Below are 23,979 nucleotides of genomic sequence, written 5' to 3' on the forward strand. Positions count from 1 at the left end.
ACCATTTTCCAAATGGTAGACCATAGAAAACTGGTCATTTGCGAGGCTCTAAGAAAAAAAACCCGCGTGGTTGATTATGTGTGGGCAGCACTGCCTGCCGCGTCTCCCCCTTGTGAAGATTCACTGGGCGTGAGAGCATAGTAAAGGCTCTGAGAAGTCCTGCAATAAGGAAACCTATTTAGTCCAGGCTGGTGTGGCTCAATATTGAATCTCGGCTTGCAAACCAAAGGATCACAGGTTCAATTCCCAGTCAGGGCATATGCCGAGGTTGCAGGCCAAGTACCCTGTTGGGGGCATGCGGGAGACAACCACACAGTGATGTTTCTCTCCCTCACTTTCTCCTTCCCTTCCCCTCGCTCTAAAAATCAATGAAAGCTTTAAAAAAAGAAAGAAACCTGTTTAACCACTAACAAAATATTTCCCAAACTTATAGGACCATAAAGCCTTTTCTCCTTTTTCAAGTTTCGCATCCTGCTGAACACTTCCTGGGCTGCAGTTCATATCCCAGGGTCTTCCCGACCTGGCCTCCTTCTGCTCCACATCCTCCTTCCTGGGCTCTGCCATGGCCTTTCCCAGCCTCCTCTTGCCATCTGTACCTCGCTCTCTCTGTTCAGGCTGTTCCCTGAGAGGCCCTTCATTTGCAGGGGAGGCCCCTACACCATCTCTCTGTGTCCCTGCTCAGCCTGAAACTTCCGAGCCTTCCTGCCTCCGGTCAGAGGCCTTTGCTCCTGCCTGGGTGGTTTCTGAGACCAACGCTCTGTTGCGTTTCTTCGGGTCCATGTGGTCAGCCCTTGTGTGGTTTGGTGGCGGGTTCTGAGGATCCTGCCTTGCAGAGGGGTGCCTGAGTATCAACAGATCAGTCGAATGCAGCGGTGGTACTGTGCAGAGGGAGGGGGTTCGTGAGAAGCTGTCCGTAGACCAACCTGGGCAGGCGAGCTGGGGAGGCTTCTGGGAGGTGATGTGGCTGGATCTAATCTTAAGGAGGAGGAGGCGGGGGAGGAGGAAGTCAGGTACACGTGAAAGGAAAGGAGAAGGGCCTTTGGTGGGCAAAGGTTAGAGTTCTCACCTGGGGACATCCCCGCCCCCCCCCCCCCCCCCCGCCCCATCCCACCCCCGCCAGGGTGTGTCCCACTTATGACTGACACACTTGGGAGGATGTACTCCTAGCAGCTCATGGATGCCGGCCAGGGATACTGCTGACTGCTCTGCAATGCACAGGTGGCCCCGCAGCAAAGGAGGGTCTGGCCCCAGATGTCAGCAGTGCCGAGGCTGAGAAACCCTGGCGCAGAGGTGGGAATGGGCAGGGTGGTCTGTTTTGTAGGAGAGCAAGGTAGGGGGGCGGGGCCATGTGGGGCACAGGGCCTGGAAAACTACGTCAGGGACTTCGACACCATCCCAAGGACAGTGGGAGCCACCAGGGCTCTGCAGTTTAGGAGGCTCCCTCTGCCCACACAGAGGAGAAAGGAGAGAGGGAGACTGGAGGCAGGAGACCATCCAGGGACGTGCCGCAGGGGCCATGGGGATGGTCACTGAGTGGGTGCAGGTGCCCAGGAAGGACAAGGCGCATAGGTGGGGTCACTGCTGAGGCCGCAGGCTTACTAGCTCATTGGGCAGAGGTGATGGCAGCTGCTCTCTCTGGTGTCCCCTGCCCTAGCCCAGGGTAGACACATGACTCTCATTCACTGCCAGGTGGTCTAATTAAGCCAGTGAGGGGCCTCCATCCTCTTCTGCCTCATGTCTCCTTCTGGGGAGCTGACACTTGGCTGGATTGTGTCCCCCAGTGTCTGACTTGGTGTGTTTGCTGTGAGTCTGGCTGGAAAATCCCTGCACAAAGTCATAACTTAAGCCAAGAGCCAAAATCTCAACCCCCATGGGGTGATGCTCTTCAAACCTACCAAGTCCACTCCTTGGATGCTGCCCAGAGTCCTGCATCAGCTGCCCATACATGGCCAGCTTTGCTCTGGGGGCCAGAGTGGGCTTTGGAATGGGCTAAAAGCTGTTGGTGATCTAACTTGAAGGCAGCAGAGTGCTTTGAGAAGGTGAATTTTAGAACCAGGTAGTCCTGGGTTAGAAGCTAGACTTGGCCTCTTTTAGCTGTGTGGTCTGGGGAAAGTTACTTAACCTCTCTGTGCTGCAGGCTGCTCATCTGTCAAGTGGGCTGGGTAGTGGTGGGGGTCATAAATACCAGCAAGAACAGAGCCCAAGAGCTGGTACATATTAGACACTCACTTAGCAGTGGCTCCCATCTGATGGTCCCCTCCCTTGTCTGTGCTTTCAAAATCAGGCTGTTGACTGAGGAAATCATTCAGACGTAAATGCTGACGGTGGGGTTGTGAGAGGCCAAGGAGAAGTCCGGAGGGCCCCCAGCCACAGAGGGCTGGCCAGAGAGGCCGGACTCATTAAAAGACAATGCATTAGTCAGCGCTGGCCATTGTGGCTCAGTTGGTTGGCGTGTCAACCCATAACCAAAAGGTTGTGGGTTCGATTCCCGACCAGAGCATATATCTAGGTTGAGGGTTTAATTCCCGGTCTAGGCGCATACGGGAGGCAACCAATCAATGTTTCTCTCTCACATCTTTGCCTTCCTCTCTCTTTAAGAGCAATGAAAAATGTTCCTTGGGTGAGGATTTTAAAAAGAAATTAAAAGGCAATGCATTAGTCAGGATGATTAATGCTAGCAGCCACAACAAAGAAACCCAAATCTCAGGGGCTTCCCACAGCACGGAGACTTCTTTCTTATGTGCAATCCGATTGGGTCTTCAACTCTCACGGGTGAAGACCAGGGTCCTGGCTGCCTTTGCAGCAACACCATCTTGAAGCTGTTGTCACATGGTCACCACCAAAGGTGCAGAGAAGGGGGACGGAGGCACGTGAGCCTTGGCCCGGAGTGACATGTCACTGCCTCTCCCAGTCTGTTGGCCAATGAGGGCGGCTGGGGGACTTACGGGGGCACGTGGAGTGTCGCTTCCCTGCTGTGTTCTCATCCCCCACCCCTCAAGCTGAAAACATTGTCTGTGTCGCGGGCTGGTCTCTGGGGCTGGTGAGACAGCTGTGAGCCCGGTGTGTCTTAGAGACAGTCTCGGGCTCGTCAGCTCCAAAGGCTGCCCAGGGGCCCTGACGGAAGCAGCCATGCGCTGGGCTCTGTAGGTTGGACAGCTTACCTTCCAAGTGCCTGCAGGTCCGGCGTGATACAGGCGACAGGTGTTCAGGAGCAGGGCTGCTCTGAGCTGGGAAATTATTGATAATAATATGATCCTGAAAACAGTATCCTATACTATAATCATTCCTCACTACGGACTTCATTTTTAAAATGCTCGCTTTATGGAAATATAGTTCACATGCCATAAAGTTCGCCCTTTTAAAGTGTGCAGTTCAGTGGTTTGTAAAGCATTCGAAGCTGTGCGGCTCTCCCCGTTATCTGATCCCAGGACACTTTGTCGCTCCAGCAGAAACTCTGCGCCCGTGAGCAGCTGCGCTCTCGCTCCCTCTCCTTCCAGCTCCCGGCAACCACTCGTCGGCTTCCTGTTTCTGTGCATTTGCCTGTTCTGGGCATTTCCCATGAGTAGAATCGTACAATGTGTGGACTTCTGTGACTGACTGAGTTCATGTAGCGTGTCTCCGGGGCTCATCCATGCTGTGGCCTGTGTCAGTATTTCCTTCCTTTATGTGGCTGCAGAATATTACATTGTGTGGATAAACCACATTTTATCATCTTCTCTTCAGTGGACAGGCACTTGGGTTGTTCCCACTCCTTAGCTATCACGTATAATGCTGCTACGCACGTCCATGTACATGCTTTGCGTGGACATGTTGTCATTTCTGCTGGGGATATACTGCACAGTGGGATTGAGGGCCATGTGGTAACTTGAGGTTTAGTCATTTGGGGACCTGCCAGACTGTTTTCAAAGTGGCAGCACCACTTGACATTCCCACCAGCTGTGTATGAAGGGTCTCATCCCTCTACATCCTCTTCAACACTTGATATTTTCTGCCTTTTTCGTTTTTTTCACCCTAGTGGGCGTGAAGTGGTATCTCACGGTGGTTTTGATTTGCATTTGACTAATGATGTTGAGCATCTTCTCATGTGCTCATCAGCCATTGATATGTCTTCTTGGGAGAAGTGTCTGCAAATCCTTTGCCTGTTTTTAAATTGGATTGCTTATTCTTCTTAATGTTGAATTTTAAGGGTTCTTTGTATGTTCTGGACACGAGTTCCTTAATCAGATATATATGATTTGCAAATATTTTCTCCTGTTCTGTGAGCTGTCTTTTTACTTTGTCAGTGATGTCCTTTGAAGCATAAAGATTTTAAATTTTTATGAATCTCAGATTCATTTTTGTGACCTGTTTTTACTTTGTCTTTTCTGTCCTTACAAGAGGACTTCGTTGTCGTGGGGGGCAGGGTGTATATAGGGACAAAGTAAACAAATCACAGTGCACGTTAGACCCATGAATCTGTCTTCCCCTGGAGAACAGAAGCCCAGTGCCTACTGGAAATCGTTGGGCCAGATGCTCCTTCAGGAACATCCCAGCCCTTCTCCTAGTTGACATAATATTCTTTAGGCACCGCAATGGCACTCCCCCACCTGCTCTTCCCAGGAACTCCCCAAGAGGGGTATTAGCATACCCATTTTACAGATCAGAGATCAGGCAGCCGAGGTTAGGGAAGGGAAGAGCCTGGTTTAGAATTGGGGAGGCGGGCAGAAGTGGGACCTTGAGTGTCCTGCTTGGGCAGCATTGTTGCTCTGTTTCATTTTAATTAGGAGCGACTGGGCCAGGGCTCCAGCTTTGAGCTGCTCCACCCCGTCCCTGTGGTCGGGCAGGGTATACGGGGGGACCCAGGGCCGCTCAGACCTGTTGGCGGGTACTGCTGGCAGGGCCTGTGTGGGTCTGGTTTCTTCTGACTGTGACATGGACAGGTGTGTTGGAGCAGGCTTCTGACGCGAAGCCCATGTTCTGGGTGGGAGCTGGGGGTGCCCCGGGCAGGCAGCCCTCGGAGGGTGTTTCTGGCTGGAGGTCCGCTGGCAGGGTATTGTTCTCTGGGCCCTTCACAGACGCTGGCCTCTTTGTTTCTCTAACAATGATGGGTCAGGCAGGGGGGTTTGTTCTTGTTAAGGGAGAAATTACCCATCAGCCCAGGTTCCTGCACAAAAGAAATCTATTCCTAGTGCTTGTTCGAGGAAAACATCCACCTTTTAGAAAGTCAAGAGTTTGAATGAAAGGAAATAATAATTACTCTCCTTTCCCCTTTCTTCGGACTCCGGCTCACAGCACCACTTCGCTGATCCATCCTCTTCCTCACCCAGGCAGCAGCACCAGGGTCTGAGGAAGCCCAGGCAGGCTGGCTTCTCAGTGGGGGACAATTCCTGGGCCTCCGGGGCAGTCAGCAGCTTCGGTCCCTGTCCTCAGTTTCACATGGCAGCCCCGTCCTGCCACTTCCCAGCTCTGCATCCTTGGAGCCTCAGCCTGCCCATCCGCATACAGGGATAATGGTGGTGTCCGCATGGGCTCGTGGCCTTCAGTCATTCCCAAAACACCTTCGCAGTTAAGTTTTGCTATAACTGCGTGCCACCTTTATAATTATTTGTATAACATTTTTCTTTAAATCAACCCATCTTTAAACTGAATATAAAACAAGTTTGAAAAGGAAACTTTGTATCAGGAACATCTGGAAAACCAGTATTGATTTGTCACACATAAAGATGACTGGAAGAATTGACATTGCGTTCTAGCTGGATACTCTTTTGCCTGCCTACGCCTCTGAGCCCGAAGTCTCCTTTTCTCTGCTTGAAGGGAGGTTAGAGAGTATCAGAGACTCATTAGCAAGATGGTAGCAACTCACTGAGACTTTCTTCTTGAGGCTGGAAGGCTTAAGGAATTCAAAAGGGACTGCCTTTTTCACTGAGTGATTCAGTATTACTTAATTACGTCCCTGTACCTCAAAAGACCACCTCATCATCTTTGGAAAGTGCTGGGCTAACCCTCTCCTTCCCGGCCATGATGCGTTTTAGAAATGATGGCTTGTTGGAATACAGTGTGACCCAGAGCCAAGAGCATCGGACTAGGAGATCAAGATAAATAAGGCCACATTTGGGCTCACTGGCTGTCCTGGGGCAAGGCAGAAGAAGACCTAGCATTTACTGAGCAATTACTGTGTGCCTGCAACTTCATGTTTTATGTTGAACTGGGTTCTCATAACAGCCAGTGCAGTGGTAAGGAATGGGGGCTCAAAGAGGGTTAGTAATGGCCCAGGAACACCCAGCTAGGCTGGGTCTGTCCTCCTCCCACTCCCCTCCCTGGGCCTCGGCTTCCCCCTGGGAGGCGTGAGGAGGTCGGTTGGCCAGATGCTATCTGAGAGGCCCCTCCCACGCTAACCACCTATAAAATGGTAAAGCCTGCAGTCCCAGGATCAGCTCTTACTATGTGCCAAACAGTGTTGTCTTCTCAAAAGTTAATCAAATCAGCCTCCCCGGTGCTTCATGGATGAGTAGATGCAGGAGGGCAGGTGGGCAGAACTGAGGATGTACATGCTGGCTGGTCCCTCCTGGCCCCTGTCCAGCTACTGGCCCTGTCCCTGGGCACCGACTTCCACCCTGCACTGTGTCCTTAGCATCGGTTCCTGTCACAGTCTCCCCACCCAACATTTTAAGCGACCATGTAATTGTCCTTCAAATAGACATACTCTATTCCCCCCCCCCCCCCACCTTTCCTGGAAGACAAATTCTCTTTGCCCTAGCCTGATTTTTTTTTCTCAATTCCTGATGTTCTTGAGACTGACATGCCAGCTGGGCTCCTCACAGCAGGCCCGAGCGTGCCCTTCTGGGTCCCTTTTCCTTTCTCGTGACCTTCCAGGTCAGAAAATTGGATGTTCCTTTGATGCTGGCAGAGCCAGCTCTGGCTCTGACCTCTGTTCCCATGTGTGTATACTATTTCCTGCCCAGAGTTCCTCTCCTCACAGTGACCAGAGACAGAGGAATCGGCAATAGGCTTCCTGGGGACACCCCTCCCCCCAACCTCTGCCCTGGGTGTGTAGTGATGCTGTTCTCTGGTGCCCTCACTGTGTGGCCTGCCAGGTGGGCCTTGGGCAGAGAAATGACTGCACGGGGGAGGGGATCCGTTGAATTCCCTGGATCTTAGGAAATTCCTGCCCCTCCTTCACTCACGAGCCCCACGGAATGAAATCCACACTGGAGAAAAATCTTCCAAGGCCCAGATACTTCCAGCGCGGTTTCAAGTGAAGCCGGCGTGGAAGCTGTGGAATGAGAGGGTGTTCTGGAAGGCGGAAAGTTGGCTCGGCGCGCCCTCACCTCTCACGCACCCCAGCCCTTCGGATCCGAGCTCCACTCGAGAATTACCTGTGGGTGGCCATGCGGACCCAGAGGAGAGCTGGATTCAAGCCACTCGGGGAGAAAGCCCACTTCTCGGGGTCCCCGAGGGCAACTCCCGGCCTGTGTAAACAGCGCGTCATTCCCCCTCACGTACTCTGGGCCCCGGGTGATGCCTGGGGATTATCGAATTGACAGAGCCTGGCTGGCCCCCCACTCTGTCTCCAGGCACATTTCATTTTGTTAATTACCATTTTTTGCTTTTGACGTAAAGAGTCAAGGTCTGGGTCAGGGTTCCTTGTGTATCTTCCTTTCTTTCTCATTAAAGTTGCCCGGCCCTCGGGGCCCCTGGCTAAGTTCTGCCAGTGTTTGAAAACATCCTCTCCCTTCCTGGCTCCTGAAAATCCTTCATCCTGGCTTCTGCAAAGCCGCTTGAATGGCAGAGGAAACATGGGTCAAGACCCTTTAAGCCCCAAACTGCCTTTCCCTTCTGGAACGGTTTCGGTTATTTCGCAAGGGCTGCGTTCTCCACTCTGACCCAGGGACCGGGACACCTTGTGACCTCGGGTGGGCAGTCAGCGGTGGCGCCATGGGGAATGGCCGGGGCCCCCTCCCTCAGATCTTCCTGGCCTCATGGCCCCCCACTCTACAATCTCTGTGAGCATGCAGTGTGTTCGGGGTCCTCAAAGTCATCTTAAACCCTGCCACCTTAAATCTGTGCAGAGAGGTATCAGTCTGCCATAGATCTTCTCAGAAGGCTTCCCACTGTGCAAATGCCTAGAGTTGAAGGAAGAAGGGGTCCTTCTCGTTACCCAGCCAAATCCCCTTCCACCCTCAGGCCTTGGCCAAACCTCGCCTCAGCCACGAATCCTCTGTGTCTAATGTGGCCACTTCTCTGCGGTGTCCCTCCTGGGGCCACCACACTCAGCTACCCTTAGTCCCCGTCAGCCTGGAATTCCCACCAGTGGCCAAGTGAGTTGGTCCATGAGGTCCTTGCGGTGGAGCCCGTGACCTGGACACACAGGGCACCTGTGCGGCTGGTGGACCGATTCAGCTCAACCCCAGCCGGAGAGGCAGTGGGCTCCTTGCTTTCTGCCTGGCCACAGCAGAAGCACCACCTGCAGCTCCACCTGCAGAGACAGCTTCCATGCCTTGCACTGTCTCCCTGGCCTGGCAGAATCACCAGGTGTCACCAGGTATCCCCAGGGTCACCCCCAAATTGGTGCAAGAGATCGTTGCCCGAAGAGTGAAGGAGATTGCCCAGCGGTTGCGAGTATCTACTTTGTAATGGAATCGTGGTCCTTACAGAGGCCCCAGGATGGCCCCCAACACAGCGTCAGGGCATCGGCCTTCCTCACCTTCCCCTCCCCCACAAGAAGCCTCAGAGAGCCTGTGAGTCTCTCGGACTCTGGTTTTTGGCTGTTCATCACGGAAAGATCAAGGTGCCGGTCAGGCTCCATCATCCTGAAGACTTGATAGCAGTCAGCCAGGAGGGAGACTCCTGGGTGTCCCTCTGGGGAAGGGGCCCTTTTGAGACTGAGTGCATTCAGAGACCAGGGAAGATCCAAGTTTTGTGGGGGCCGAAGCTCACATAACTTGGGCAGTGCCCTCGTTAAGAAGAACATAACATTAGGCACACAAGTGAGTATTTCCTGAGGATGGGCAAAGAAATCCCAACAAATGACTGGAACCTTGGAGATCTAGGTCCTTTTCCTGGGAGAGCTCACTGGACCGGAAGTGCTTCCAAGTAACACGTGGCTTCTCCTCCCACCAAGAATTCTGTAGCTCCCAGGACTGCAAATCAAGGGCCCTAAAGCGTAAGCCTCCTCTGCCTCCGGGATAGTCGCTGCTGTGGGAAACTGTGCTTTCCCCAATGGGAAGCAGGGAGCATCACTTTCCCGTAGAACTTACAAGGGGCGTGGTGAGTTCCTGAGGGGGGCTTGTCATTTTCTGGTTTCTACCCCAAGGCCATCCAGCCACCAACCGCCTGTCCAGCCATGTGGCCCTGCCCAATGGGGCTGCATCTGGCATGGTGCTTGGCCAGGCAGCCCATCCGCCACGCTGACCACGCAGACACTCAGGGAGGAGTCAGGGATGAGAGGTGCAGGATACAGCCATCAGATCCCGAGTGGAGGGAACGATGGCCCCCATGGCATGTCACTTTTGAGCATTTGGCCGGGCTGACTTATGTTTCTCCAGTGACCGAGGACACAAAACCCTGCCTTTCCCCTTTGGTCCTGTTCTTGTTTTGCACCCGCGTCTGCTGCCTGGCTGTGTGCAGACAGAGGAACTGGCCCAGACAGACAGGGCGCGCGGCTTCTCCACATGGCGCTGAAGGTTTTGATTAAAAAGGTGGAAGAATGGCGTTTTTTCTTCCTGTCAGGCAGATCTCAAAGTCAGCCCTCGAGTGAGGAAGCGCTGTCCGCGGCTGCTGCTCGGAACTCTCCTCTGTCTCCTGGTTGTGATTGTATGAACAGGGTTCATTCCCACCCAGGATTCAGGGTTGGAATGGGCCCCCACTTTCCCGCTCCTGCTGGCCCCGTGTTCTTCACCCAGTTGCCGTCCCTGGAGTCAGGGGAGCCGGGCTGAGTTCATGGAACTTAGCACAGCCGACTTGAGGGCAGGCAGAGAAAATCGAGGAGAGGGGAAGGCCCTGGCGGCTTGGGTAGTGTTTGGAGGGTCCTCCTAGTCACCTGGCCCAACTCCTGATTTTACAGATGGTGAATTAGTCCGGATTCTTGGCAGCAAGTGGCAGACACTTAATCCAGTTGCTCAAACAAAGGAGGAATTTATTGGAAGGGTGGGGGAGATGATTAAGTGAAATTGTGAGAGGCATGGCTGTATCCGGGCGGCAGAACCCCTGGTATCAGGATGCTTCTCTCAAGGTCAACTCCAAGTTCACCCCCAGGGAGCCACCCCCAAGCCTCCATGCATCGTCAGTTCATTTCAGCACAGCGGAGTGGAGAGGTTACAGGTTTGGGAGCCAGGCCAGCCCGGATTCAGGTCTCAGGTCCACTGTTTACTCTTCTGTCTGTGAGCCTGCGTGGGGACCTCTAGCTGATGTCCAGGCGCTGTGCTGGGTTCTGAGGAGACAGGCACGTACAATGCTCCTGCTCTTCAGAGACCCCGCTGAGGCTCGGTCTCCACCTCTGGGACCCCAGAACAAGCCCCCGCTTGCAGCATCATTCTGGGGAGCCATGAAAGTATAAAGTTGTGGGAAAGCTTGCATCGAGGGTCCAATGACAGTCAGGCTGGGCCCGCTCCCAGGCCCCCACAGCCGGAGCCTGGTTCCCACCCACGGCGGGGCCAGGTGAGTCTGTGCGCAGAGCTTCCTGCCACTGGCAGAGATGCCCTCATGAAGGGTCAGTGGGGGGCGGGGGTGTAGCTGTGGGAGCACACTCCCCTATTCCTGTCCTGGAAGAGAAATGGGGGTGCCCCCCAAGGGACTGCTGCCTCCACCCTGGTATGAGCAGGATGGGCAAACCCCTAGGCAGCCCCTTGTTTGGAAGGAAGGAGAACCCTGGAACCTCTTTCTTCCAGAGTGCATTGCCTTTCTCTGGCTCAGCTTTTCCTGAAAGCCTCGTCTGTACACATTGGGAAATTGCAAATAGTTTACGTGGGGAATGTCAGCTGCCCACATACGAAAATATACACATCATTAAGGCCTAAGTGCTTGCGTCTGGAGATAGAGCGGACAGTCTCCTGGGCTGACCTTTTGTTCACTGACGGAACCACTGCTAATGAGCACCGAGCTCCTCCGTGGGATGTTTTCGTGTGTTGAAGCAAAGCATATGCTGGCCATTAGCCCGTGGGTACATGTTTGGAGGGGGGACGCTGATGGCTCTATACGAATAGCATTTGCCAAAACAGGCAGAGTCCGTGGAACCTCCTTCTCTAGCCCCCATGGGCCTCCAGGAAGGGCTTGCTCCTCAAGGCCAAAGTCACATCCTCCTCACACGATCTGGGAAGGACTGTGGCGTCCTTGGAGGACATGATGATGTTTGGGGATAAGGCTCTCTGACCAGGTGGCCTGGGATTGAATCCTGTTTTCACTCCCATGCTGGCTGTGTGACCTTGAGCAAGTTACATAATTTTTCTGAGCCTGTTTCTGCATCTTTAAAATGGGGATGATAATCATAAAAGCGACTCTGAGAGTCTTAAAAAAGATCGTCTTTGTCATGCTCCAGAGACAGTGAGTACGAGGTAGGACCTCAGCGAGCAGAGGGCAGGAAGGGGCAGCAGGTTGAGAAGGGTGTTAGGGGCCTGGCCCAAGAAGGCACTGGACTTGGCCCTTGGGCAGTGCAGACCACCTGTGCTGTGTGGTGCCCAACAGCTCCCTTAGGGGCCATTGTGTCGGCACAAGAGCAAGTGATACGGAGACCTGTGAGGGGCCCACTGACCAGCCCCGTGAGAGAAGAGAATTCGTGAAGCCAGGCAGCGAGGTGGTCCTGGAGCCAGGCGCTGGGTGGGAGACACCAGGGCTGAGACTGCTGTGCATGTCCCCATCTGTGAAGTGGGGACAAACTTGTTTGAGTAGGGCCAATGAGGCCAGCTGTGTCCTTCCCCAGAGCTGGCCCAGGACCCCTGGTTTAGAGCACATGCAGCGCAGAACTACTGCCTTCTCTGAGGCCTGCCCTGGGTGTTGATCTTGGCTCCTCTATGGGGCAGCAGTGTGGCCGTGGAGGGGTCCCTTCCCTTTGTGTTCTTTTCTGTGAGTTTCCCATCTGGGGCATGAGTGGGTTGAATCGGCTGGGCCCTGAGGGGTCTTCACGGGAGAGCCCTCTGTTACCTCCACCTGATGCTCCATCATGGTCCCAAATCTCTGAACAAGTAGAGGGAGTATTGACGGCTACTGAGGAGGAGTGGCAGGTGGTCCCAAAGAGCCAGCTCTGGGTGCCTCCAAGGACATCAGTCATTTTTTTTTTTCCCTAGGCTCTGGTCGTTGGCTGTTTTATTTGTTTTTTAAATTATGGTAAAAAGCACGTAACATGAATTTTGCCATCTTCACCATTTTTAAGTCTATAGGTCAGTGGTGTTAAGTATGTTCACATTGTTGGGTGACCATCACACCCCCCATTTCCAGAACTTTTCATCATGAAACTCTGTGCTCATTAAACACTAACTCCCCAGTCCCTCCTCCCCGGTTCCCTGGCAACCACCATTCTATTCTCTGTCCCTATCATTTTGACTATTCTAGGCATCTCATATAAATGAAATAATACAGTATTTGTCCTTTTGTGTCTGGCTTATTTCACTAAGCCCGATGTCCACAAGTTTCATTCATGTTGTAGAATGTGTGTCAGAGTTTCCTTCCTTTTTAAGGCTGAACAATGTTCCGTTGCATGTGTGCACACATTTTATTGTCCAGTCACCCGTCGGTGGGCGCCGTTCGGCTGTTGTGAGTAATGCTGCTGTGAGCATGGGTGTGCAGATATCTCTTCCTTTGTGGGCCTGGTCTTTGACTTTCTCTAAATTAGTCAGGATGCCACCTTGGACCTGGAATTCTGGGACAGTCTCTACTCCAACAGGAGGGAGAGAGAACCCAGCATGGGCTCTCACGTGATGCCTGAGAAGTGCTCTGGAGTCTAGGGAGCAGAGCTGAGCCTACTGGGAACTCAGGAACAGGCCTCTGGCCCCTCCTGATGGAGGGCGAATCAAGGACCATGTGGCAAGAAGCAAAGAAGGGTGGACATCCCCTCTGCCTCTCCGGGAGTTGATGCATACCACTGCCTGCAGGAGAAGAGCAGGACAGGGAGACCTCTGACGTCAGAGTGGAAATGTCAATCCCATTTCCATTCTGACATCTTGGAAGGAGACTTTGAAGCCAGGAGATGCTTTGGGAACCAGGTCCTTGGACATGCGGTCTCTCACTGAGGCAGGAGATGATGTGCCTTCCTCCTGCCAGTGCAGAGGTGACAGCAGCACCCAGGGAGAGCTGGTGCAGCGCTGGGGCAGGCGGTGACTGGGCCCTCTGATGCCACCCTCGGGGCTGATAGCAACCAGTGAGAACCAGCCTCGCGACAGGTATCAGCTGGTGTCAGTCGGTCCTGCTTCGTTAACTTTGTCTAGCTGAGCCCTCCTCCCTCCGACTGGCCGTCCCGCTGCTTGCTGCTCAGTCCCGCCTCCAGGCCTGGGCCCAGGCAGTCCCCCACCTGGGTGTGCCCAACCTGTCTCTCAAGGTCCAGCTCTCGTCTCCTCTCTCCAGGGCTCCCTCCCAACTGATCTCTCGTTTCCCCCCTCAATTGCTATTGCAAAGGCTGCACTCCGCGGGACTGAGAGGAGTCACTGGGTCATTATTCCCCGTGCGCCACCTGGTCTGAGAGGCCTGGGGAGCTGGTCTGCCTGTGGCTGTGAGGCCAGCCCAGGAGCACGGGGCTCCACAGCGCCACCTTGTGGGCGCACTGCCACACTGGCCGGAGCCGGACGCCCTGGCCGCTGCCGGCAGAGCCCACAGAGGCTGGGTGTTGGAGCACCCGAAGGCGGCAGAGCCTTGGGTGTGTCGGGTGATCAGCACATGCTTCCTGGGTTGAGCACTGAGTAAAGCACCCATGGGTGTCTGCGTGCCCAGACTGGACCCATGCCCTCCCTCCCCAGCATGCTCAGTCCCTGAGATACCCTGGATTGTCCTGCTTCCGGTGAAGCTGCTGTTATGACCTGGGAGGGCTGAAGCCTTGAGCAGTTACAGCACCAAGGGGGTGCTGGGGTGGTGGTAGCCTTCCTGTAGGTAATCTCTGTTAGCTCCTGGGTCGCCCCAGGCCTCGGACACAGGCTCACCCCAAATCCATTGCCAGGCAATCGCAGCTCCAGGACTAGTCCTTAGCTCTTCTGGCCTTCCAGGGGGCGCCCCCCCCCCCACGCCCCACTGTCTCCTCTTTAGACCTCCCGAGGTCCCCAGGGCACTGAATCCTTACTGGTGTCGGTACCAGTCTGACTATTGTGGAGGTTTCCCTTCTGATGGAGCAGAGGGTGACAGAAGTCTGGCCTAGGCCACCTGTCACAGTTAAGGGCCACAGACAGTGCAGGCAGCATGAGGACACTGAGAACTTAGCAGGGAGATGGGGACTAAATGGGGAAGAGGGACTTAGAGAGCAGTGAAGATGTAAAGCCCACCAGACCCTCTTCATCCACTTCTGGGGCTGCCCTACGTACGTGCAAAGTGGCGAGAAGGGCTCTTCACAGCGCGAGGGGATGCCCAGAAAACCACCGCGCAGCCTCCATCTCCTGCTGCCTGAGTCAGACAGCAGAGCGGGCCTGGGCCATACGGGGAGGGGGCAAGAAGGGGCCAGTGTTGCAGTGTGGCGCCTGTCCCCCCAGCAGGGACTGCTGGCAGCCTAGCCCCGTCCACAGGGGCCCCAGTTCCTCTGGTACAGATGGATTCAAGGCGAATCTCTCATTCTGCAGGGGGAGGCGGAGCAGGCCCGTCCCCCTACAGACTCACAGAGTAGACAGGCCACACCCCAGCTGTCATGCACCTCTGTTCCTCCACCGCCACCCCCACCCCCCCATCTCTAGGGGAAGAAGTGGGGAGGGAGGAGACTTAGCCAAAGAAGTGATGAGGTACACATTCTCTTGTTTCAGACGTTATCTCAGGGGCAGGACAGGTGTCCCTGCAGCCTACAGTTCCTCAAGGAAGACAAGCCCTTCTCTGCAGGAGGGGAGAAGGGGGCCTGCACAGCCACACCCCCCAGGCATGACTTGCTGTCTTACCTGTCCCAGGAGTTGACCACAGAGCCCTCCTAAGGGCAGCTGGGGCTGGAGTTGCTTGAGAAGACCATCTGTGACCAAAGAAATACGTGTCACTTCAAAGCACTGCTGGCCTGAAGGTGTCCCAGGGCCCAGGTTATCAGACCTCCTGGCTGCTTTTTGCTCTGGAAATATCTGAGGGCCTGAGGCCCTTTCTGTTTGGCTAGAAATTAGAGGGACCTCTTTGACATAGAGAGGGATGTCACCCATCCTTGCTGCCCACCCTGACCCTCAGCTTCGTCCCAGAGGGACAGTTGCTGGTAGGAAGAGCCACGGTGCTGCCCAACCATCGCTCCCCTGCATTCCTGAGCCTTCAGTGCAGTGAGCTTGACATTGCTGTCCAGAGCCCACCCTTCCCCCGCCCACCTCACAGGCCCCCTGGGACCAGAAGGACTGGCTTGCTGGAAGGGGATCTGAAACTGCGTGGGATTCTGGCTTCAAGCCACACACGTTGCGTGAAGGCCAGGGAGAGCCTGCCTGATGGTCTCCCTCTGAAATTCACTTCCTGACCTGGAGGGGAAGGGCCAGGCACCCTCTGATACTGTGGGTACAAATAGTGAATGTGCCCCTGAAACGCCCCTGTGAGCAGCTGCTTCCCTCCTCCCCTGGCAGCTTTAAGTTTCTGACTTAAGCTGGCCAAGAGCTTCTTACTCCTTCTTACTGGCAAAAGTCTACTTCCCAGAGTCACTTGAAAGGGACTTCGGTTGGAATCTTTTGATCTCTTCATGGCGAGCCAAAGGCTGAGTCTAAACCCGCCGTGGTTAAACTAAACAGTTTTACCTGCTCTTTTGTGCCTGTTAGGGCTTTGACCTGGGGGGCAGGGTCTCCAGAGCTCTCCCACCAGCCAGTGCCTGAGACTGGGAGCGCAGTGGCTGAGAAGGCAGCCCAGGGGGCTGTCCTGTCCTGCAGGTGGGAGGGCGCCACAGGGTGGGGGTCTGGCCCCACCCTCTGTGAAGCCTTTCCCAGATGGCCCAGCCCATTGAGATCTCCCCCTCATCTGAGCCCAGTAGCTCATTACCCTGAGCTGTGACATCTTCCATACAAGCTCTGCCTGCCTCAGGGCATCCTGGTCAGCCCCAGAGCTAAGGCCACACCTCAGAGGTGGGGGAGGTGGCAGGGCACAGGTGGCCTTCATAGCCCACCACCTCCAACCAGACTCATTTGTAACCTGCCCAACGTGAATGACCTTTGGCAAATGACTTCACCTTTCTGAACCTCGGTTTCCTGGTCTGTGAAGGCATTTCACACAGCGCCCATTCAGGGTTGGCCTCTGTAAAGGTAAACCATTATCATCCATTTTATTATTTCTATTGGTTTTAAATGTTGGGTCTATAAGTTTCATTTGGACAAGGAGAAAAGAAGCTTGCTGTTAAAAAAACATGAGAACCATGGAGTCCCCAGCAGCCCATTTTATACATGACCACATGCAGCCAAGGAAAGGGCGAGGACGTGTCTGTTAGGATCCCACCTTATCTCACGCGTGTCTTACTGGAGAAGAAGCGCTGTGCGGTCGAAGACCACATGGAGGTCACCTTTTAACTGCTGTCCTGGTGCCCCTCCCACTGTGCCCAGCACCGGGCTGGGCCTACTGTGAGTACGGTGTGACCTCCCTGGGTGAAATCGGATGACAGAGCAGTGGCCTGCCCACTCAGCATCTCTGTTTGGTCTTTGCCGACTCACCCCAGGTTCCAGTCATTGTATCCTGTTCCTGGGCCAGCCACCGGGCCCTGCAAACCAAGGTGGCTGCAGCCACTGAGCTCTGTCCCTGAAGCGGATGTGCCTGTGGCCTCAGGGTTTGTTCTGATGTTCTGGAGTAGCCTGCAGTTCCTGATCCTCGATAGACTCAGCTGCCAGGATTCCCAAGAACGTTCCCCAAGTCTTAGAAGCAAAAAAAAGAAAACAAACAAAAAAACCCACCCAGCCATAAATATCTGAGTCTTGAAGGACCCGTTGGGCATCTCTGGAGGCGATGGAAGCCCAAAATGGCCAAGGGCGGGGGTCGGACCAGAGCTCGGGGCCCCAGCTGCCTGGCTGAGCATCTTCTCTGCGGAACAAGCGGCAAGCAGCTCCAGAAGCCAGCACTCCGCTGTGGCCCTTCCGTGGCCTCATTACATTGTCGGTGTGGGGACAGGGTGGGGGTGTGGACAGAGGTGCCAGGGAGCTGCCACCACCCAGGACTGGTGACAGCAGCCATCGGGGAGACGCTCTGACGTGTGTGGTGTCACGGGCTGTGCACCGCGTGTATGGGCCGCCGTTACCATGCAGCGGCACCCCCACACGTGAGGCCTCCCCCACCCAGGACTGGGAGGACCTAGGGCGGGGAGAACCTGCAGAGAGGGCAGGGCCTGGGAGAGAGAAAAAGCAGGAAGGAACGTGGACTTCAGGACAGCGGGGAATAGAAAAGGAGCCACAGGTTTCATTCACCAGGGCTGTGCCAGGCTTCTCCACCTCCACCCTCAGGATTAACGCGCCCCGCAGACGCCGCCCAATGGGCTGAGCACAGTGATCCGCCCCACCATCATGTGGCAATAGCCGGGAAGAGGAAGCAAGTCTTCCAGACTTCAGCATCTTCGGGAAAGATGCATCTAGGCCCCGTCTTTCTGAGCCCGCTCCTGGCAGTTTTCTCAGTGATTCCTGTAATTCATTAAAAACTGGCCTCGGGGCCCAGCTGGTGGGGGGAGGGGTTGCCTTCCGGGGGGGTGGGGTGGCTGCTGCCCCTTGGGTAGGACACAGAAACTCTGAGCTCTCCTTCAAACGTGAAATGTCCAGGCCAAGCCGCTTAACCAAGAAGAACAAAATGACAATGATGACTTTCTACTGCGTGCCAGGCTCTGGCCCAAAGGCCTGACCTAAATATTTCATTGATTCCTTCTGGGAGAAACTATTATTTCTGATCATCTTCCTGGTAACTGAGGCTGAACAGTCAAGACCAAGGTCCCACAGCTACCAGTAGCAGACGTGGGTTCGCACCCTGGTGTCTGCGCCAAAGCTCTGTGTCCCATAGCTGCGGAGCGCCCCCCCCCCCCCCCCCAGCTGCTGGGTAGTGCTGTTCCCTTGTCCTTTTACCCCTTCCAGACCCTTTTGCCCATGATCTTGAGGCTGGGCAGGGGCTCATCTTGAGTCTGCCCTCTGAGGAGACAGCCTGGGTTGGGGGGGTCAGCAAACTCAGGGGGGGCACTCGCTGATGAACTGGCTTGGGTGTGCATCTCCTTCCACCGTGAGTACCGACCGCCACACCTCGTTTGGTTCCGACCAGAGGCCCAGGACGTGGGACATCATCATCAGTGCTCTGAGGATGAGGGCAGTGACGCTCAGAGGAGCCATGTGGTCTCCCTGAGGTCACACCCGCTGAAAGCGGCAGAGCAGAAATCTGACCTGAAGTCTGGGCTGATCCGTCAGCTTCTAGCCCGGGCGCCTCCCTGCACTACCAGCCACTGTGCAGGCCGCCCAGCAGGGGAAGGCACCACACCTATGGGTGGCCCTGGCCGCCCTGCTCCTCCCTCTCCCTGACTGCCGCCTCTTCTCTTCTTCCCTCCAGTCCCCAGTTTTCATCGCCCAAGTTGGCCAGGACCTGGTCTCCCAGACAGAGGAGAAGCTCCTCCAGAGGCCCTGCAAAGAACTCTTCTCTGCCTGTGCGCAGTAAGTGCTCCGGCGGCCCCCCCACCCCCACCCAGCCAGCCTCCCTCCCAGGCCCAGGGGCGTCGGGCCCCTCAGCCTCTCTGGCAGCCACACAGCGGCCCGGCCGGGGCTGCCTCTAGCCCCTACCTGGAGCGTTGGGCAACAGGAGCAGGTCTTCGGTGGCCAAGGGCCCAGCCACGCCGCCCAGATGTTTGTATGCTCCTTAAGAAGGGAAAAAGATACCAGGGGGCTGCGTCCAAAGGAAACATCTGCTTCAAAGGGTGTTGAAAGCAGTGGCTGCTGAGCCTGAGGAATGTGAGAGTCTGACCCAGTCGGGGCGGTTTGGAAATCCTTCCCAGGACCCCACCCCAAGCTGGTGGTGCTGCTGCTGGCTGCTCTCTGCCACACCCTGGCACCTCTGCAGGCCATGCTGTGACCCTCATGGAACAGGGGACACGTCGGTGGCTGTGGTGCCGGCTGTGTACCAGTTAAGCCCCCACGCATCTCACACACGCTGGTCCCCATAAGCTGACACGTGCATGCATGCAGGTGTGCGCACATGCCAAGAGGCATCCCGGGCCAGGTCACCCCACACAGCTGGATGAGTCTGGGGGCTTTTCGTGTGCCCTGTCCAGCCTTTGCACCACAGACATCAGTTGGGCATCTGCCGTGTGTCTGGCACTGTGCTTGGTGTGGGGAGACCCTGGTGAGCAGGGACCCAGCCCTGGCTTTCCCAGAGCTTACTACCAGGTGGGGAGGACAAGAAAGCCAGCACCCCCATGTGCTGGGAACATGATGATGAGGACGGATATTTAGGGAGGCCAGCTTGGGGCACAGCCCTGTTAGGTGCCATGCAGAGGCCCCCACAGCAGAAACGAACCTGGTGGCTGCCCCCTTGGAGGTGGCCAAGAGTCAGGTCTGACAATGGGGAGGTCCCTGGGCTGTTCCCAAGGGAGTGGCCATGCTGGCCCCCCATGCAAGCCCTGGTGTTCAGGTTTGGCAGGACACAGCCTCCAACCTGCCCCAACTCTGCGTGTCCCCTGCCTCCATCAGGTCCCAGGTGCCTGGGCCAGATTGCTCAGCGTTCCACTTTCCAGAAGGAAGAAGCCCATCCCTGCATGCAGCCGGGTTCAGAACCCTGCAGGTCCGGCCTGGGGCCAGGCCACGGCAGGTGACCCATAAATTCTGCTGCAGGATGAAAATCTCCCCATGGCTTTGCTGGTCCTGGACCGAATCCAGAGCCTGGGTCCCAGGGGCCACATCCCCACTCTAGCCCCCCCCCCCACCATCTCAGAGTCCCTCCCCCTCCCTTGTATCCAGTTACGTTAGCTTCTGTTGTCATTTCAGCTCCTGTCCCTTCTATAGTGAGATCTCCCTGACCACCCCCACTCTCGCCAGACTTCACTTAACTCTAATTCATAACACGTCCCTGAGGTCATTTAATGTTTGTCATTTACTGCTGTGACGTCCCCAGTCACAGTGCCACCCCCATGCTCACTGGTGTCCCCCAGGCCTAGAGCAGGCCCATGGCAGGTACTCAGTACCAGCCTGCAGCATCAGCCAGGCAATCTCAAACAATCTTCTGGAAGGGTGGGGCCCCCGACCCCTGTGTGTTTGCATTTCCAAAGTCTGGAAATGGGTGAGGCTGGGCACTAGCCTGCTGGGTGTGGCTCTGCCCATCTGCTTGCAGATCGGGATTATAAAGTGTTTCTCTTTGTGTTCCCTCCGAGCCAGGTCTGTGCACGACTACCTGAGCGGAGAACCCTTCCATGAGTATCTGGACAGCATGTATTTTGACCGCTTCCTCCAGTGGAAGTGGTTGGAAAGGTGAGCGCGAGTGTGTGCCAGTGTGTGCGCTGGGGTGGGAGGGACAGGTCTTCACCTGCCAAGTCACATAAAAATCAGTTACCTCCATGGGTCGATGGTTCAGATAAAATTAACTGTCATCTCCTATGAATTAAGTTCTTGGGTTCTCTAAAAGTTCTCTGTGCTTATGGAAGTGCATTTCCACACACCCTTGCCCACTCATGTGCATGAACACACAGCATCTTGGTATCTTGTTCTTTTTTCTTCTTTTGTCTTGGGGAGTTCCCCCTCTGCCAGCAGATGAAGAGCTGCCCTCTTCTCTGAATGAGCAGTACATCCCTTATTTAACCCAATCCCTATTGATGGATCAATTCTGTGCACAACCTTTTCTAAGTAATGAAAAACTTTGTACGTGTATCTTTATGTGTTTTTACAACTGTAGAAATCCCTAGTGGAGGAATTTCAGGATCAAAGGGTGCCAGTTTTAAACTGTGAGGGGCTGCTGCCAAGTTGCCCTTGCAAACAGCTGCCCCCAATTTCCGGTGCTGCCTGAGCCCCAGGGCCTGCGTCCTTTCCGCGTCAGCGACACTTTTCTCATGTTTTCCTGTCAACAGCGAGCTTGCTTCTTGTTTATCTTTGCATCTCTATTAATGGATGAGACTGAGTGCATTTTCGTGTTTTCTTTGCTGCCTTATTCTCTGCAAAGTGCTCCCACATGCCCGTTGGTGCGCTGGCCAGGCACATGTGGCTGATGAGGAAGGAGAGGCATGGGGAGGATGTCACCCAGCGGGGGCCAGTGGGACAGCCAAGGGGGCCCTGGCCCAGGACCCCGAGCGCCGTGCTGTGCTCACCACAGCGTCTCAGGGTGTGCGGGGCAGGGTGATGCCTGTGTTACATCCTGTGCTGAGCTGGGAGGCAGGGGTGGGAGTGTCCCCTTCCTCGGCCCAGAGTTCCCTGCGCCCCGGAGGCCTGGTGCTTGTGGCCAGCTAGGTGCACTGTGGTTATGGAGCAAGGAGCCCTCCTGATCCTGCATGTGTGTGAGCACCTTTGCTTGCTGAGTGCCTGCAGGTGCCCAGGACGCGACATGACAAAGCCCACTAGAAGCTCTATCCACGGCCCTCCCCGGCCCACTTTAGGAGGCCCAGAGGAGAAACACCTGCCCGTCAGCCACTGGAGAGCATTTCTCTCCACCCCGACCACAGGGGACACAGAGTGCGCAGTGGACAGCCTTCTCCGTTAGCACACTGATGGCCACTGGACACCTTGCCCCTGCCCATCGTGGCTGCAGAAGAGACTGAGGAGCAAAGGCCGGGCCAAACATCTGCTGGGGGCAGGGAGGCCACAGCTGGGTCTGAGTCCTGGCCCGGCTGCCTCCCGAGGGGCCTCAGGAGGGGTTGCTCACCTCTCCACCCTTCGGCCTCCTCAGCTTAGGGCAGGGTAATGACAGAGCCTGGCTTGTCAGCTGGGGGCGAAGATGAGACGGGATCAGCAGCATGTGCCTGGGACGAGGCGAGTGCTCGGCCAAGGTCAGCCACTTGGCCCCAGGAGGGGAACCGCTGAATACAGCTGTGGCCGTCACAGGGGTTGTCGGTAACAGTCTTGCCAATCACGGCTGGTGTGAGGACTGCATGAGTCCATGTACACAGTGCTTTGAGGAGTGGGCACTGTCATCATAGAGAGCCCCAGAGGGGGTTCTGCTATTCGCATCTGACACACAGCAGCCTTCAGAAAGCCTTTGGACAAGTGCCATGTCACTGTCGCCATTTTATTGAAGATGCAAGGCTCAGAGAGGCTGATGGATTGGCCCTGGGTCACACAGCAAAGGCCTGGCAAGGCTGGAACCTGAACTCCAGGTCTTTCAAGTCCTTCACCCTTAGTCTACCCAGCATTCCTGTTCCAACACAGTCTTGTAGCTGTGCCCACTGGCTTTCGTTGTTCTTGTCTGTACCAAGCACGTGAAACGGAGGAATGGACTTTTTAAATCAGAGAAGTCAAGCTTTTTCGCATTAAGTTGTTGAAGCCAGTAGGGCAGAACCCTGGCCTAGAAGTGTCCTAAGTGACTGACAACACCCTGCCTTCTCGCCTCCTTTTTAATTTTTTGCTCCCCTGCTACCAAGATCATGGCCCCTTAGTGCTATACTGTTGAAATATTACAGGGATGTTTTTCCCTCCCAAGGTTAACCAAGAAATTCCTCAGAAATTGTATTACACTTATTTCCCCTCGCAGAGGAGTTCTGCGGTGATGTCGGCCGGCTATTTGTTCTCCATGTATCATAAACTGGTGGGCCCGGACGCCTTCATGTGGTTTCGAGGGCAGCTGTAGGAAACACTCCCGGGGCGCGTGGCGGACGCAGGCGCGTGGCAGGTTTCTCTGGGGCCCAGCTGCTCCGGTGTAGGAGCAGGATGCAGAGCCATGGAGCGTCCTGCCGAGGGGCAGCGCCAGGCCGCTGACGGGGACCAGGCCCCACCTCCTGTGGAAGCACCGGAGAAGGGAGAGTCGTAACACGTGGGTCCCAGGCAGCGTGCCAGGGAGTGCCCGGAGTTCCAGGACCATCCTGTGAGAACAGCGATTTCTGCTGAAGCCCAAACCCTCTCCAGGACCAACCAGCCAGAAGAGTTCCCGTGGAAGATTCATCCAAGAGCTGCCGCGTGACCAGAGACTCCCTGTCTTTCTTGAGCTGACCCAGTTCTTCGGCCCAATTCAGTCTTGCTCCAAGCTCCAGCCTGGTCAGGACCCTTGGCATGGGGTGAGGAGATGTGCTGGAGCTCGAAGAGCCCATTTTAACGTGGCCAAGCTGATTGTTTATCATCCACTCACCAGGTTGTTCCCATATCTTGGCTGTTATGAATAATACTGCAGTGAGCATGGGAGTGAAATGTGGTACACACACACACAGGAATATTGCTCAGCCTCAAAAAAGAAGGAAATCCCGCCATTTGATGACAACAGGGATGAACTTAGAGGACACTTGCTAACTGAAATAAGCCACGCACAGAAAGACAAGCCCCACATGCCCTCACTGAGAGGTGGAATCCAATAGTCCAAGTCAGACTCATAGAAGCGGCAGGTAGAATGCTGGGCTGCCAGGGGGCGGGGGAGTGGGGAGATGTGGGTCCGAGGGTGCAAAGTGTCAGTTAAGCAGGATGAGAAGTTCTGGGGTTGGAGGTACACTCTGGTGACAATAGTTAAATACCGGTAAACTCTTCAGTGTTCTCACCAGAAAGGGGTGGGGGGAGAGAGGGAGCAGGTGATGATGACTTCCTAAATTCCGCTTTTGGCAGACGGTTCTTCTAGTGTTGGAGCTCTGGGGGGAACATAATAAGGGGCCCCGGGAGGGGAAAGGTTGGGGCTGTGGCTGCTCTGCTGGGTGGGCTGAGATGGCAGGTGTGGGGAGGGCCTGGTCTCCTCCGGCATCTCCTCCCTGGGACTCCTCCCTTGTGGCCTCTGGCCTCTCCCTGTTCAGGGGTCGCAGCTTCCTGCTGAGTT

General features: G+C 55.3%; 1 protein-coding gene across 1 annotated transcript in view; it reads left to right on the top strand.

Moving 5' to 3' along the window:
- The window catches only part of GRK5 (G protein-coupled receptor kinase 5), a 186,265-nt gene that overhangs the window by 146,988 nt on the left and 15,298 nt on the right, over window positions 1-23,979 (top strand). Inside the window, exons 5-6 of the mRNA XM_090278682.1 lie at window positions 18,607-18,707; window positions 20,421-20,513. Of these exons, the coding sequence (XP_090134808.1) occupies window positions 18,607-18,707; window positions 20,421-20,513 (194 nt within the window). The remainder of the gene's footprint in view (window positions 1-18,606; window positions 18,708-20,420; window positions 20,514-23,979) is intronic.

This window comes from Furipterus horrens, unplaced genomic scaffold (assembly GCF_987537825.1).
Source record: "Furipterus horrens unplaced genomic scaffold, mFurHor1.1.pri manual_scaffold_5, whole genome shotgun sequence".
Classification (NCBI taxonomy): Eukaryota; Metazoa; Chordata; class Mammalia; order Chiroptera; family Furipteridae; genus Furipterus; species Furipterus horrens.